The sequence below is a fragment of the Hemitrygon akajei genome, chromosome 16 (genome assembly GCF_048418815.1).
Source record: "Hemitrygon akajei chromosome 16, sHemAka1.3, whole genome shotgun sequence".
NCBI lineage: Eukaryota > Metazoa > Chordata > Chondrichthyes > Myliobatiformes > Dasyatidae > Hemitrygon > Hemitrygon akajei.
In genome coordinates, this window is record NC_133139.1 from 67652147 (window position 1) to 67664861 (window position 12715).

At 42.4% G+C, this 12715-nt stretch overlaps 1 protein-coding gene across 1 annotated transcript in view; it reads right to left on the reverse strand.

The window, feature by feature from the left end:
* The window catches only part of LOC140739663 (adhesion G protein-coupled receptor E3-like), a 55904-nt gene that overhangs the window by 30904 nt on the left and 12285 nt on the right, over window positions 1-12715 (reverse strand). The window contains exons 2-3 of the mRNA XM_073068037.1: window positions 6913-6999; window positions 3998-4172 (exon numbers count right to left, since the gene is read on the reverse strand). Coding sequence (XP_072924138.1) covers window positions 3998-4172; window positions 6913-6999 — 262 coding nt within the window. The remainder of the gene's footprint in view (window positions 1-3997; window positions 4173-6912; window positions 7000-12715) is intronic.

Genomic DNA, 12715 nt, shown 5'->3' on the forward strand with positions numbered 1-12715 from the left:
TCCACAGCTACCCTCTGCTTTCTTCCTTTAAGACAATTTTTTTATCCAAACAGCCAAGGTTCCACTTATCCCATGCTTCATGACTTTCTGGATGAGTCTCTCATGAGGGACCTTGTCAAATGCTTTGCTAAAGTCCATGTAGACCGCATTCACTGCCCTACCCTCATCAATTTCTTTTGTTACCTCTTCAAAAAACTCAATCAGGCTCGTGAGGCACGATCTTCACTTCACAAAGGCATGTTGACTATCCATGAGTAGACTGTACTTCTCCAAATGCTCATAGATCCTATCCTTAAGAATCCTTTCCAGTAGTTTGCATACCACCGTCGTAAGACTCACCGGTCTATAGTTCCCAGGTTTCTTCCTATTACCTTTTTTAAACAAGGGAACTACATTTGCCATTCTCCAGTCCTCTGGCACTTCCCCTGCAGCCAAAGAGGATTCAAAGATCATAGCTAATGCTCCTGAGATCTCTTCTCTCAATTCCCACAACAGTCTGGGGTGTATCATATCCGGCCATGGGGATTTATCAATCTTAATGTTTTTAAGAAGATCCAGCACTTCTTCTTCCTTAATCTTCACATTGTCCAGCACACAGGCCCGCTCTACTTCGACTTCATCCTGATCAAGATCCTTTTCACTTGTGAATACTGAAGCAAAGTATTCATTTAGGACCTCCCCAACCTCCTCCGTTTCCAGGCACATGTTGCCCTCTTTATCCTTTAGCGGTCCCACCTTCGTTCTCGTCATCCTCCTATTCTTCACATACGCATAGAACGCCTTGGGGTTCTCCTTAATCCTACATGCCAAGGCTTTCTCATGCCCCCTTCGAGCTCTCCTAAGTCCTTTCTTTAGCTCCTTCCTGGCTACCCTGTATTTCTCATAAGCCCCTCCTACTGCTTGCTTCTTATATCTAACATATGCTTCCTTTTTCCTCTTGACAAGTTGCCTCACATGTTTAGTCAGCCACGGTTCCCTTTTCCTACCATTTTTTCCTTGCCTCAGTGGGACAAACCTATCCTGAACCCAGCTCATGTGATCCCTACACTTCTCCCACATTACTTCTGTGCTTTCCCCTTTGAACATCTGTTTCCAATTTACTCTCGCTAGTCCCTGCCTCATCCCTTCAAAGTTAGCTCTTCCCCAGTTAAGCACTTTACCATTTTGTCTGATTTTCTCCCTTTCCGTAGCTATGCTGAAGCTAAGGGAGTTGTGGTCACTCTCACCAAAATGCTCCCCCACCAAGAGGTCTGTCACCTGACCAGGTTCATTACCCAGAACTAGATCCAGTACAGCCTCTCCTCTCATCAGCCGGCCCACATACTGTGTCAGGAATCCTTCTTGAATACACCTGACAAATTCAGCCCCATCTATCCCCCGTGAACTCAGGAGGTGCCAGTCAATATGAGGGAAGTTGAAATCACCCATAACTACTACCCTGTATTTCCTGCACCATTCTAAAATCTGCCTGCTTATCTGCTCCTCGGTGTCCTGAGGGCTATTTGGAGGCCTATAGACTACTCCCGGTACAGTGATTGATCCCTTCCTATTTCTGACTTCCACCCAGACTACTCCGTGGACACTCCTTCCTTTCTATAGCCGTGATACTATCCCTGACCAGTGATGCCCTTTTCTACCTCCCATCCTGTTCCTTTTAAAACACCTGAACCCCGGGACCTGCATCATCCAATCCTGCCCTTCCTCCAACCAAGTTTCAGTAACGGCCACAACATCGTAACTCCACGTACTAATTCATGCTCTAAGTTTATCCTCCTTGTTCCTAATACTCCTAGCACTGAAGTAGACACATTTCAACCCCTTTAACTGGCTACAATTATGTTCTGTCCCCTGCCTGTCCTTCCTCATCAACTCAGAACTCTTAGCATCATGCCCTTGTCCTTCTACCTTAATCCCCGCACTCACATTCTGATTCCCACCCCCTGCCAAACTAGTTTAAACCACTTTATCAAACCTGCCCACCAGGATATTGGTCCCCCTGGGATTCAAGTGCAACCCGTCCTTTTTGTGCAGGTCACACCCGCCCCAAAAGAGGTCCCAATGATCCAGAAATCTGAATCCCTGCCCCCTGCTCTAATCCCTCAGCCACGCATTAATCCTCCACCTCATTCTATTCCTATTCTCACTGTCATGTGGCACAGGCAGTAATCCCGAGATTACTACCTTTGAGGTCCTGCTTTTCAACTTCCTTCCTAACTCCCTGTAGTCTTCTTTCAGGACCTCTTCCCTTTTCCTACCTATGTCATTAGTACCAATATGTACCACGACCTCTGGCTGTTCTCCCTCCCACCGCAGGATATCTTGGACGCGATCAGAAACATCCCGGACCCTGGCACCTGGGAGGCAAATTACCATCCGAGTTTCTTTCCTGCGTCCACAGAATCACCTGTCTGAACCCCTGACTATAGAGTCCCCTGTCACTACTGCCTTCCTCTTCCTTTCCCTAGCCTTCTGAGCCACAGGGCCAGATTCTGTGCCAGAGGTACGGCCACTGTTGCTTCCCCCAGGTAGGCCGCTCCCCCCAACAGTACTCAAACAGGAGTACTTATTACTAAGGGGTACAGCCACAGGGGTAATCTCTAGTACCTGACTCTTACCCTTCCCTCTCCTGACTGTGACCCACTTGTCTGTCCCCCGTGGCCCCGGAGTGACCACCTGTCTGTAACTCCTCTCTATCACCTCCTCACTCTCCCTGACCAGACGAAGGTCATTGAGCTGCATCTCCAGTTCCCTAACACGGTCCCTTAGGAGTTGCATCTCGATGCACTGTGTGCAGATGTGGCCGTCCGGGATGCCGGAAGATTCCAGGACTTCCCACATCTGACACCGACCACAGAAAACTGGCCTCACACACATACTACCTCCTTTAGCAATCAGCAACTGCCTCACCTCGTCCCGTTACTGCCAAAGCTCGTGGAGCCAAAGCCTTCTCACTCCGCTGCCTCTGACACTGCTGCCCGCTGGATATGACTGCCTTCTTTTTAAACTGTTCGCTCTCAACTGGCTGATGTCACACGCCTGCGCAGTCTGGCCTCTCTCTTCCCCCAAGAACTCAAAATGTCTTCCCGCTGGAAATCCTTAGGTGCTTTCCCGCTGCCTTCTTTTTCCGGTAGGTGGAGATGAGCCCATGGCCAGATCAGCCATGATCTTATTGAATGGTGGAGCAGGCTTGATGGGCCAGATAGACTACTCCTGCTCCTATTTCTTATGTTCTTATGCTCTAACCCTTGGTATAATTCTTCTGCTTTTCTATAACTTAGTGCCTTGTATTCACAGTGACAGAGCAGGTGACAGATTGTCCCATGCCTCAGTTCTACACTGGATGGAGAACTAGACACTATGTTCTAGAGACAGCAGCGAGCGTGGGAACAGAAAGAATGGGACTACACTTAGTTGCTGGCAAAGTCAACACCATATAAGCAAGAAACAGCCTCTTTCATTGATCATTTCTGCTGAGTTCTGGGAAACAGGAAACTTGGCTGACAGTGATCTCATTATCAGATTTCCTGGGAAGATGTCGTAACATGTGCAAAACATGAGAACTGACTCTCACCGTCAGTGACACAGCAAGTTTCAGCACAGCCTTCCAAAGCAACCTCATGTAACCAGAAATAAAAGCAGAAAATGTTGGTCAAATCAGCAGGTCAGGCATCCACTTTATAATGAAAAACGGTTAACTTCTTCAACATGAACATTAACTGTTTCTCTTTCCACGGACGCTGTCTGACCAGTCAACTACTTCCAGCATTTTCCTTTCTTCCATATTTCCTGTCGCTTGATTGATTTTTAAGCTTTAGAAATATTAAACAAAGATTTCTATCAAGAGCCAACACGTTAGTCATTTTCAAAACCAGATGATTATTTAGAAATTAATCTCCACATTTCCTTCCTTTAGCTTGAAACTAGTTTCACAGACTCGATAACTAGCAATGAGGGTCTTTGCTTCAGTGGTTAGTGTTTTCAGAGTCCAATACTTTACCGAAAGAGTCTGTTTCTATGGTCTTTGACTTTGAACTGGGTAGTTTCAGAGCAATCGCCATTGCCATGTTCTCCAAGAGCTCCACTATGGCCGTTGCCACCGTCAGTCTTTGAGTGGTGTTCATGCTCTCCAGCCGCGAACTATTAAGAACATTGTTTACAAACGTTGTCAAATCCTAGAGGTGAAAAGGAACACTTAATAAATTAAGAAGCAAAATACTACAGATGCTGGATGTCTAAAAAGTGGAAAAAGTTGGTTTTCCAATGAAGGGTCATTGAACAAGAACATTAGTTCTGTTTCCCTCTCCACAGATGCTGCCTGACCTTTTGAGTCCAGCAATTTCCATTTGCTCTTCCCCCAGTTCTGTGGAAGGGTGACTAACACAAAATGTTGACTAGTTTCTCTTTCCATCGATACTGCCAGACTGGCTGAGTTTTTCCAGCATTTTTGACTTTAATAGGAACTAGCGGTGGAAAGAATGAGAAGCTGCACGTTCCTGGGTGTCAATGTTCTCGAGATTCTATTCTAGGCCCAACACATTAATGTGATCATGAAAACACGTTGGTGGTTATACTTCATTAGAAGTTTGAGAGATTTGGTATGTCACCAAACCTTCCAGCAGATTTATGCAATGAATTCTGACTGGTTACAGTACTGCCTGGAATGGAGGCGCCAATAACAGGGTTGAACGAGTCTGAAAAGGGTTGTCCAGTCCGCCAGACCCATCATGGTACAACACTCCCAACCATTGAGGACATCTTCAAAAGGTAGTGCCTCAAGAATGCAGCATCCATCACTCAGGACCATCACCACCAGGACAAGCTCTCTTCTCATAACTACCATCAAGGAGATAGAGAAGCCTAAAGATGCACACTCAGCATTTCAGGAACAGCTTCTTTCACTACCATCAGATTTCTGAATGGTCTGTGATCCTCACTATTCCACTTTTGCACTATTTATTTATAATAATTTTAAAGTTCAAAGTACATTTAATATCAAAGTATATATACTATATACAACCTTAAGATTAATTTCCTTACAGGCAACAACAAAACAAAGAAACCCAACAGAACTCGATCAAAATGAAAACAGTCAAATTATAATTATTTGTTATGTCTTGTACTGTACAATTACTCAAAACAACAGATTTCACGACATGTCAGTGATGATAAACTTTATTCTGTGATTCTCAACACTGAACTAACTCCACAACCAATAGACTCTTTTTCAAGGACTCTATGACTCAGTATTATTTATTTACAAGATTTATTTTCTTTTGCACACTGGTCATTTGTCACCCTTTGTTATTTATAGTTTTTAATAAATTGTATTGTATGTCTTTATTTTCCAGTGAATGCCTGTAAGGAAATGAAACTCAGTGTTGTATATGGCGACGTATATGTACTTTGATAATAAATTTACTTTGAACATTGGCAGTTCTATTAGTTTTCCTTTAACAAGTTATTTTCTTCAATAAAGGATTTGTATGCCTTTCTGTTTTTTATTTCTACTGTATTATTTATTGAATCTTTCTCCACCTACATTCCTTTTTTCTCCCCCTTCTACTCCAACACCCTTTTTCTCTCCCTTCACTTCCAACTTTGACTACCTCTCTTTCTCCATTGCCTTCTGTTTCACTGCTCCCACTTTCTCAACCATTTCCCTTTCTCCACCTCTTTTTGATCCCTTCACGTTGACCCTCATCCTCTGGTAACCAGCAGAGTGCAGACACTATATGGCAAGTGCAATGTTGTATTGTGAATATCCTATGATTCCATGAGAAAGGTGATGTAAGAACATTCCACTATTCCTTAAAACCCATGCAACCTAACTCCATCTGGTGATCTTCCCCCATCCCGTTACTACCTCCAGTTAACAAAACCCATCCCTCACGGGTCTAGAATCCACCTTTGACCCAACATTGATGGGTCACTGAGGAGTGTTCTGCGTTTCCACCATCATCTGGGTGTACAAGTCTTTTCAAATTTCACTCCTGAAAGGCATGGCTCTAACTTTCAGACTCTGCCCTCTTGTTCTGCTCTCCCTACCCCGACCACACTCCATTCTCCCTCCCTTCACATCTACTCCTCTCCTGCTCTGTTTTCCATAATACATAGATCATAGCACAGTACAGAACAGGAACAGACCATTCAGCCCACAATATCTGTGCTGAACATGATGTCAAATTAAAACCATTTCTCTTCTGTATCCACATGATCTATATCCCTCCATTCCCTGAAACGTCATGTGTTTATTGAACAGTGTCTTAAACACCACTATTCCCACCATTACCTCTGACAGCCTGTTCCTGACATCCAACACTCTGTGTAAAAACCTGTCCCACACATCGGTTTTAAACTTCCCCACTCTCACCTTAAATGCATGTCCTACAGTATTTGGTGTTTCTACCCTGGGAGGAAGATTCTGACTGTTTACTCTGTCTATGCCTCTCTCAGCCTCTGCCTCTGATGCTCCAGAGAAAATGACCCAAGTCTGTCCAGCGTCTTCTTATAGGTTGTAATGTGAAAACAACAAATCACCTTGCCAGTTCTGGCAGAAAAAATCCCTCCCCCCCCCCCCCCCCACCCCAAGTACTGTACTTTTTAGATACAGTATCTATGCCCCTCTTTCTGACAATGTATTCAAGATCCTCTGGCTGAGAAAAGTATCTGTTCAACTTCCTTCCCAACCTCCTGCCAAATACTTCATGTCCATTGTTACTGATGTTTCTGGATAGGTGAAAAGACCTTTACATATCCTCAGTGCTCTCTGCTTCAAGAAAGCCAACTTTATCAATCATTCCTCAGTCAAAATCCTCCTGACTATATCCTTGTAAATATCCTCTTTACTCTCTCCACCTCAGGAACACACCACTTTTACCCCAGGATAAAATTGTTGGGCTTCTAATTCCTTACCTTGGTATCATTTGTCCCACTGAAATTCTGACAGACTTTATTACGGTAGCAATCAGCTAACTTCAGCACATCTTCTGCAGAGTTTAACTGGGTGGAGGAACAAGACAACAGTTAAATATACCAGGACATCCAAACAAACAGAAATAATCAAAAGTAACATGCAGGGTTTCGGCCCGAAACGTCATCGCTACCTCCTCCCATAGATGCTGTCTGGCCTGCTGAGTTCTGCCAGCATTTTGTGTTTTTATCATATAAGCCTATCTCTTTGTTGAATATGGATTATAAAATAATAGCAAAAATTTTATCTAATAGATTATCTAAATATTTACCAAAATTAATACATATGGATCAAACAGGCTTTATTAAAAATAGACAATCGGCAGATAATGTAACTCGGTTACTTAGCATAATTCATTTGGCACAAAAGAGGGAGGAAACGAGCGTGACAGTTGCTTTGGATGCAGAAAAAGCATTTGATAGATTGGAATGGGACTTTTTATTTAAGGTATTGGAAAAATACGGGTTAGGAAAATCTTTTATAAACTGGATTAAAACCTTAAATACTAATCCCAAAGCTAAAATAGTGACAAATGGCCAAATTTCAACATCATTCCAGTTAACAAGGTCAACTAGACAAGGCTGTCCATTATCACCTGCCCTATTTGTATTGGCAATAGAACCATTAACTGAATTAATTAGAACTGATTCAGATATTACAGGCTTTAGAGTTAACCAGGAGGAATATAAGATAAATCTATTTGCTGATGATGTTCTGATTTATCTAACAAACCCATTGCATTCATTGCATAAATTATCTTTCAGCTTGGAAGAATATGGGAAAATATCAGGGTATAAAGTAAACTGGGATAAAAGTGAAATTTTACCCCTTACTAAAGGAGATTATAGTAAATGTCGATTAGTAACTCAATTTAGATGGCTGATAAATAGTATAAAATATTTAGGTATAAGAGTTGATAATAACATAAGAATTTATATAAATTAAATTATTTGCCATTATTGAAAAAAATTCAAGAAGATCTTGATAAATGGATGATGTTACCAATAACATTAATAGGTAGAGTTAATGCTGTAAAAATGAATATATTTCCTAGATTACAATATTTATTCCAAACATTACCAATACAACTACCGCAGAAGTTTTTTCAAGAGCTGAATAAATGTGTGAGGAAGTTTCTTTGGAAAGATAAGATGTCAAGAATATCGTTGGAAAAATTGACATGTAAATTTGACCTAGGAGGGTTACAACTCCCAAATTTTAATAATTATTATAAAGCAAATCAACAGATTTATTGTATCTTTTTTTGATGAAGATAAACCAACATGGATTAGAATAGAGTTAGATAAGATAGGAGAAAATATACCAAAAGATTTTATATATAAATGGGAATCCAGATGGATACGGGAAAAGAAAGAATCTCTTATACTAAAACATTTGATTGATTTATAGAATAAGATAAATGTTGATGATGAGATAAAGAAATCTTTATTAGCAAAGAGACCCCTAATTCAAAATAGACATTACTTTTACAATGGATAACCAACTTTTATATAGCTGGTTTCAAAAAAGGATTAGATATATAGGTGACTATTTTGAAGGAAATTGATGTCATTTGATCAACTAAAAGATAAATATCAAATATCAAATAACACTCTTTTCTGTTATTTCCAATTAAGGGCTTACTTAAGAGATAAACTGGGTCAAACAATGTTAATGCCGAAGCCTAATGAAATAGAAATTTTAATTCAAAAAGGAAAAATTTAAAAATTTACTTATTGTATGTACAATTTGATTCAAAAACAGACAATTAAACAAGGAATTCATAAGTCAAGACAAAAATGAGAAACTGATTTGAATATTAAAATTGATGAATTAAGTTGGTCAAGACTATGCCTTGACAGTATGACAAATAAAATAAATGTCCGACTTAGATTACTACAATATAATTTTTTTACATCAATTATATATTACACCACAAAAAATAAATAAATTAAACCCAAATTTATCTGATCAATGTTTACTATATAATCAAGAAATTGGTACTTTTTTACATTCTTCTTGGTCTTATTTTAAAATTCAACCGTTTTGGATAAATTTAAGAGTTTTATTGGAACAAATCATTGGAATACAACTTCCACATAACCCAATATTATTTTTACTAGGTGATATTGAAGGGATAAAACTGAAACTTAAATTGAACAAATATCAGAAAAAAATTATAAAAATTGCATTGACAGTAGCCAAAAAGGCTATTACAGTTACTTGGAAATCAGATTCATACTTAACTATGGACCGTTGGAATAATGAAATTTTTAGTTGCATTCCACTTGAAAAAATTACTTATAATTTAAGAAATGAATATGATATATTTCTGAAAATTTGGCATCCTTATTTACAGAAGATAGGATTAAATATATAGGCCCTTTGAAGATAAAGTTATTAGCCATTTGGGGAAAGAAATAAATATATATATTAAAGTTATTTTCAATTCCATGGAGCATGTGGGGATCTTCCAACATCCAGGCAATCTTTCTGTCTTTCTTCTTTCTTTTTCTCTTTTCTTCTTTTTTCTTTTCATTTCAGATGGGGATGTAAAGGGAGGAAGGGTTAAGGGGAGGGGGAGGGCTGATATTATACTCAATTATTCTATTATACTATTCATTCTAAGTAATTATCTTAAAAATTGAATAAAAAATATATATTAAAAAAGGATAGAAAAATGGTAAAAAAAATGAATTCAGACAGCATGGAAACAGGCTCTTCAGCCCATTGAGTCTATGCTGACCCTCAAACTTCCATTTATGCTAATGCTAAATTCATTCCTTTACATTCTCTTTACATTATGAAAGAAACATTTATGAGGCTCTTAAATAAGGACAAGAATGTGCAGAGAATCATAGATATGGATGTTGTGTAGGCACAGCGGATTAGTTTAGATAGGTGATTAATTACTAGTTTCCAGCACTTTCGTTCCTGAAAGGCATGGCCCTAACTTTCAGACTCTTTCTGGGACCTTCCTATGCCCTCTCTACCCCGTCCACACTCCTCTCTTCACATCTGCTCCTCTCTAGCTCTGTTTTCCATAATACATAGATCATAGCACAGTACAGCACAGGAACAGGCCATTCAGCCCACAATATCTGTGCTGAACATGATGCCAATTTAAAACTAATTCTCTTCGGTACCCACATGATCACTGACAGCCCAAGAAACACTGTTGACTCTGGTGAGGACTGTATATGCAGGAAAACATTCCAACAGATCCACATCCAGGGATAATGGAAGTTAAGTTTGCGCCTTGGAGAAACGGAGTGAGTGAACATCAGAAGAACTTTTCATACCTGCTGGGCGTTTGCTGAATAATCCAAGTTGCACTGCGACGGTGTAGAGTTCTGCTTCTCAGAGACAGGACAGGAAAGTGGATCCACTGGAATGAAGATGGCATTTGAGAGATCAGTGCATCTACCTGCCGACTCTACCCCCACCTTCCTGCTGTTCACTGATCAGGCAGGGAAGCACTGACCTCTGTAACTCCAAGCTGGTGTACTCCCACAACGAGCAGCATCAGACCCGGACACACAGGACTGTGACTTGACACCACATCTTCCTGACCCCAAGAACAACTGTGGATGCCTTGCCCAATCCCACACCCACTGGCACCCAAAGGAACCGATACCATGGTTGGCATTGTACTTGAAATGTTGGCACAAGCCACACTAATGTGGAAATGTTGGTATGGGCCTCATTGCTGGTTTGGGAGGGACAATTTGTAAACATCTCCACAGCCATGAAACCAGTTAAATGTGTAAGTGATCAGCCCTTTCAGGTTGGAGGAACAACACCTCATATTCTGTCTGGTTAGCCTCCAACCTGACAGCATAAACACTGAATTCTCAAACTCCCAGTAATTTCTCACCCTCCCCCTTCTCACTTTTCCATTCCCTACTCTGGCTCTCCTCTTATCCCTTCTCTTCTCCTCAGCAACCTATCATCTCCCTCTGGTGTCCCTCCTCCTCCCCTTTCTCCCTCAGTTCACTCTCCTCCCCTATAAGCTTTCTCTTCTTCAGCCCATTTTACTTTCTCCACCTCTCTCCTCCCAGCTTCTTACTTCCTACCTCCTCCCTCTCCCACCTACATTCTCCCTCACCTGACTTCACCAATCACCTGTCAGCTTGTCCCCTTCTCTTCCCCCACCTTCTTATTCTGGCTTCTTCACACTTCCTCTCCAGTCCTGATGAAGGGTCTCAGCCCAAAATGACGACTGTTTATTTCCTCTTATTAGATGCTACCTGACCGGCGAGTTCCTCCAACATTTTCTGTGTGTGACATCAGGACACATGTTTGATGTGAAGTTGTTTCAATGGACTGGGGTGAGACCATTCAGCACCAAGTGACAAGGTGCTGAATTTAATTATCTCCACTATACATTAAATAATCTTGTCCACACTCCCCCATCTCTCCAACCCCACTCTCTGCTCACTCATCACCTTCCCACCGCTCACTGAGACCAGTCCAACCTGTTCCTCCTGCAACTGACCTGCGGACTGAGGCCATGGGGCTGAACATCGTGGGGTGAGCTGCCCGTGTCTGAGATCAGTCTGAGGACTGGGGCCAGGGGGCTGAACATCGTGGGGTGAGCTGCCCGTGTCTGAGATCAGTCTGAGGACTGGGGCCAGGGGGCTGAACATTGTGGGGTGAGCTGCCCGTGTCTGAGATCAGTCTGAGGACTGGGGTCAGGGGGGCTGAACATCGTGGGGTGAGCTGCCCGTGTCTGAGATCAGTCTGAGGACTGGGGCCAGGGGGCTGAACATCGTGGGGTGAGCTGCCCGTGTCTGAGATCAGTCTGAGGACTGGGGTCAGGGGGGCTGAACATCGTGGGGTGAGCTGCCCGTGTCTGAGATCAGTCTGAGGACTGGGGCCAGGGGGCTGAACATCGTGGGGTGAGCTGCCCGTGTCTGAGATCAGTCAGAGGACTGGGGCCAGGGGGCTGAACATCGTGGGGTGAGCTGCCCGTGTCTGAGATCAGTCTGAGGACTGGGGCCAGGGGGCTGAACATCGTGGGGTGAGCTGCCCGTGTCTGAGATCAGTCTGAGGACTGGGGCCAGGGGGCTGAACATCGTGGGGTGAGGTGCCCGTGTCTGAGATCAGTCTGAGGACTGGGGTCAGGGGGATGAACATCGTGGGGTGAGCTGCCCCTGTCTGAGATCAGTCTGAGGACTGGCGCTCTGGGGTCATGAGGAATTCCTCATCAGAGTGCTGCAGACCTTTGGAATTCAGTCAGCCCTGGTTTCTCAAAAGTCTATAGAAATTCAAGGCTGACCTTTGTAGTTCTTTGGACACCAAAGGTGCTGGGGATCGGGCGGAGTTGTGGAGTTTAGAATTGGTGGGGAATGGTTATTTACTTGACCCTGTTGTGGAGGATCGGGCTTGAGGACAGGGAGCTGGCAGAATCATGGGGAGAGTATGAAAAAAATAGAATGGGACTATCTTCTTTGTCTTGACAAACAATAGATCATGTTATCAATGAGGAACCGATTGGTTGGGTGCTAATCGTCTGAGAGACAACATGATTAGCGGCACGCACAACACGCTGGAGGAACTCAGCATGTCGGGCAGCATCTGTGGAAACGAACAGTCAACGTTTCCGGCCGAGATCCTTCGGCTTGTTTGCTACTCTGATCAATGAGTAACCTATTGGTTAGGTGCTAATGCTGTATAAATTGCAGAAACAGTGTCTGGAGACAGGCTGACCTCATGTGATTGGATTTATAGTATAAATTTGAA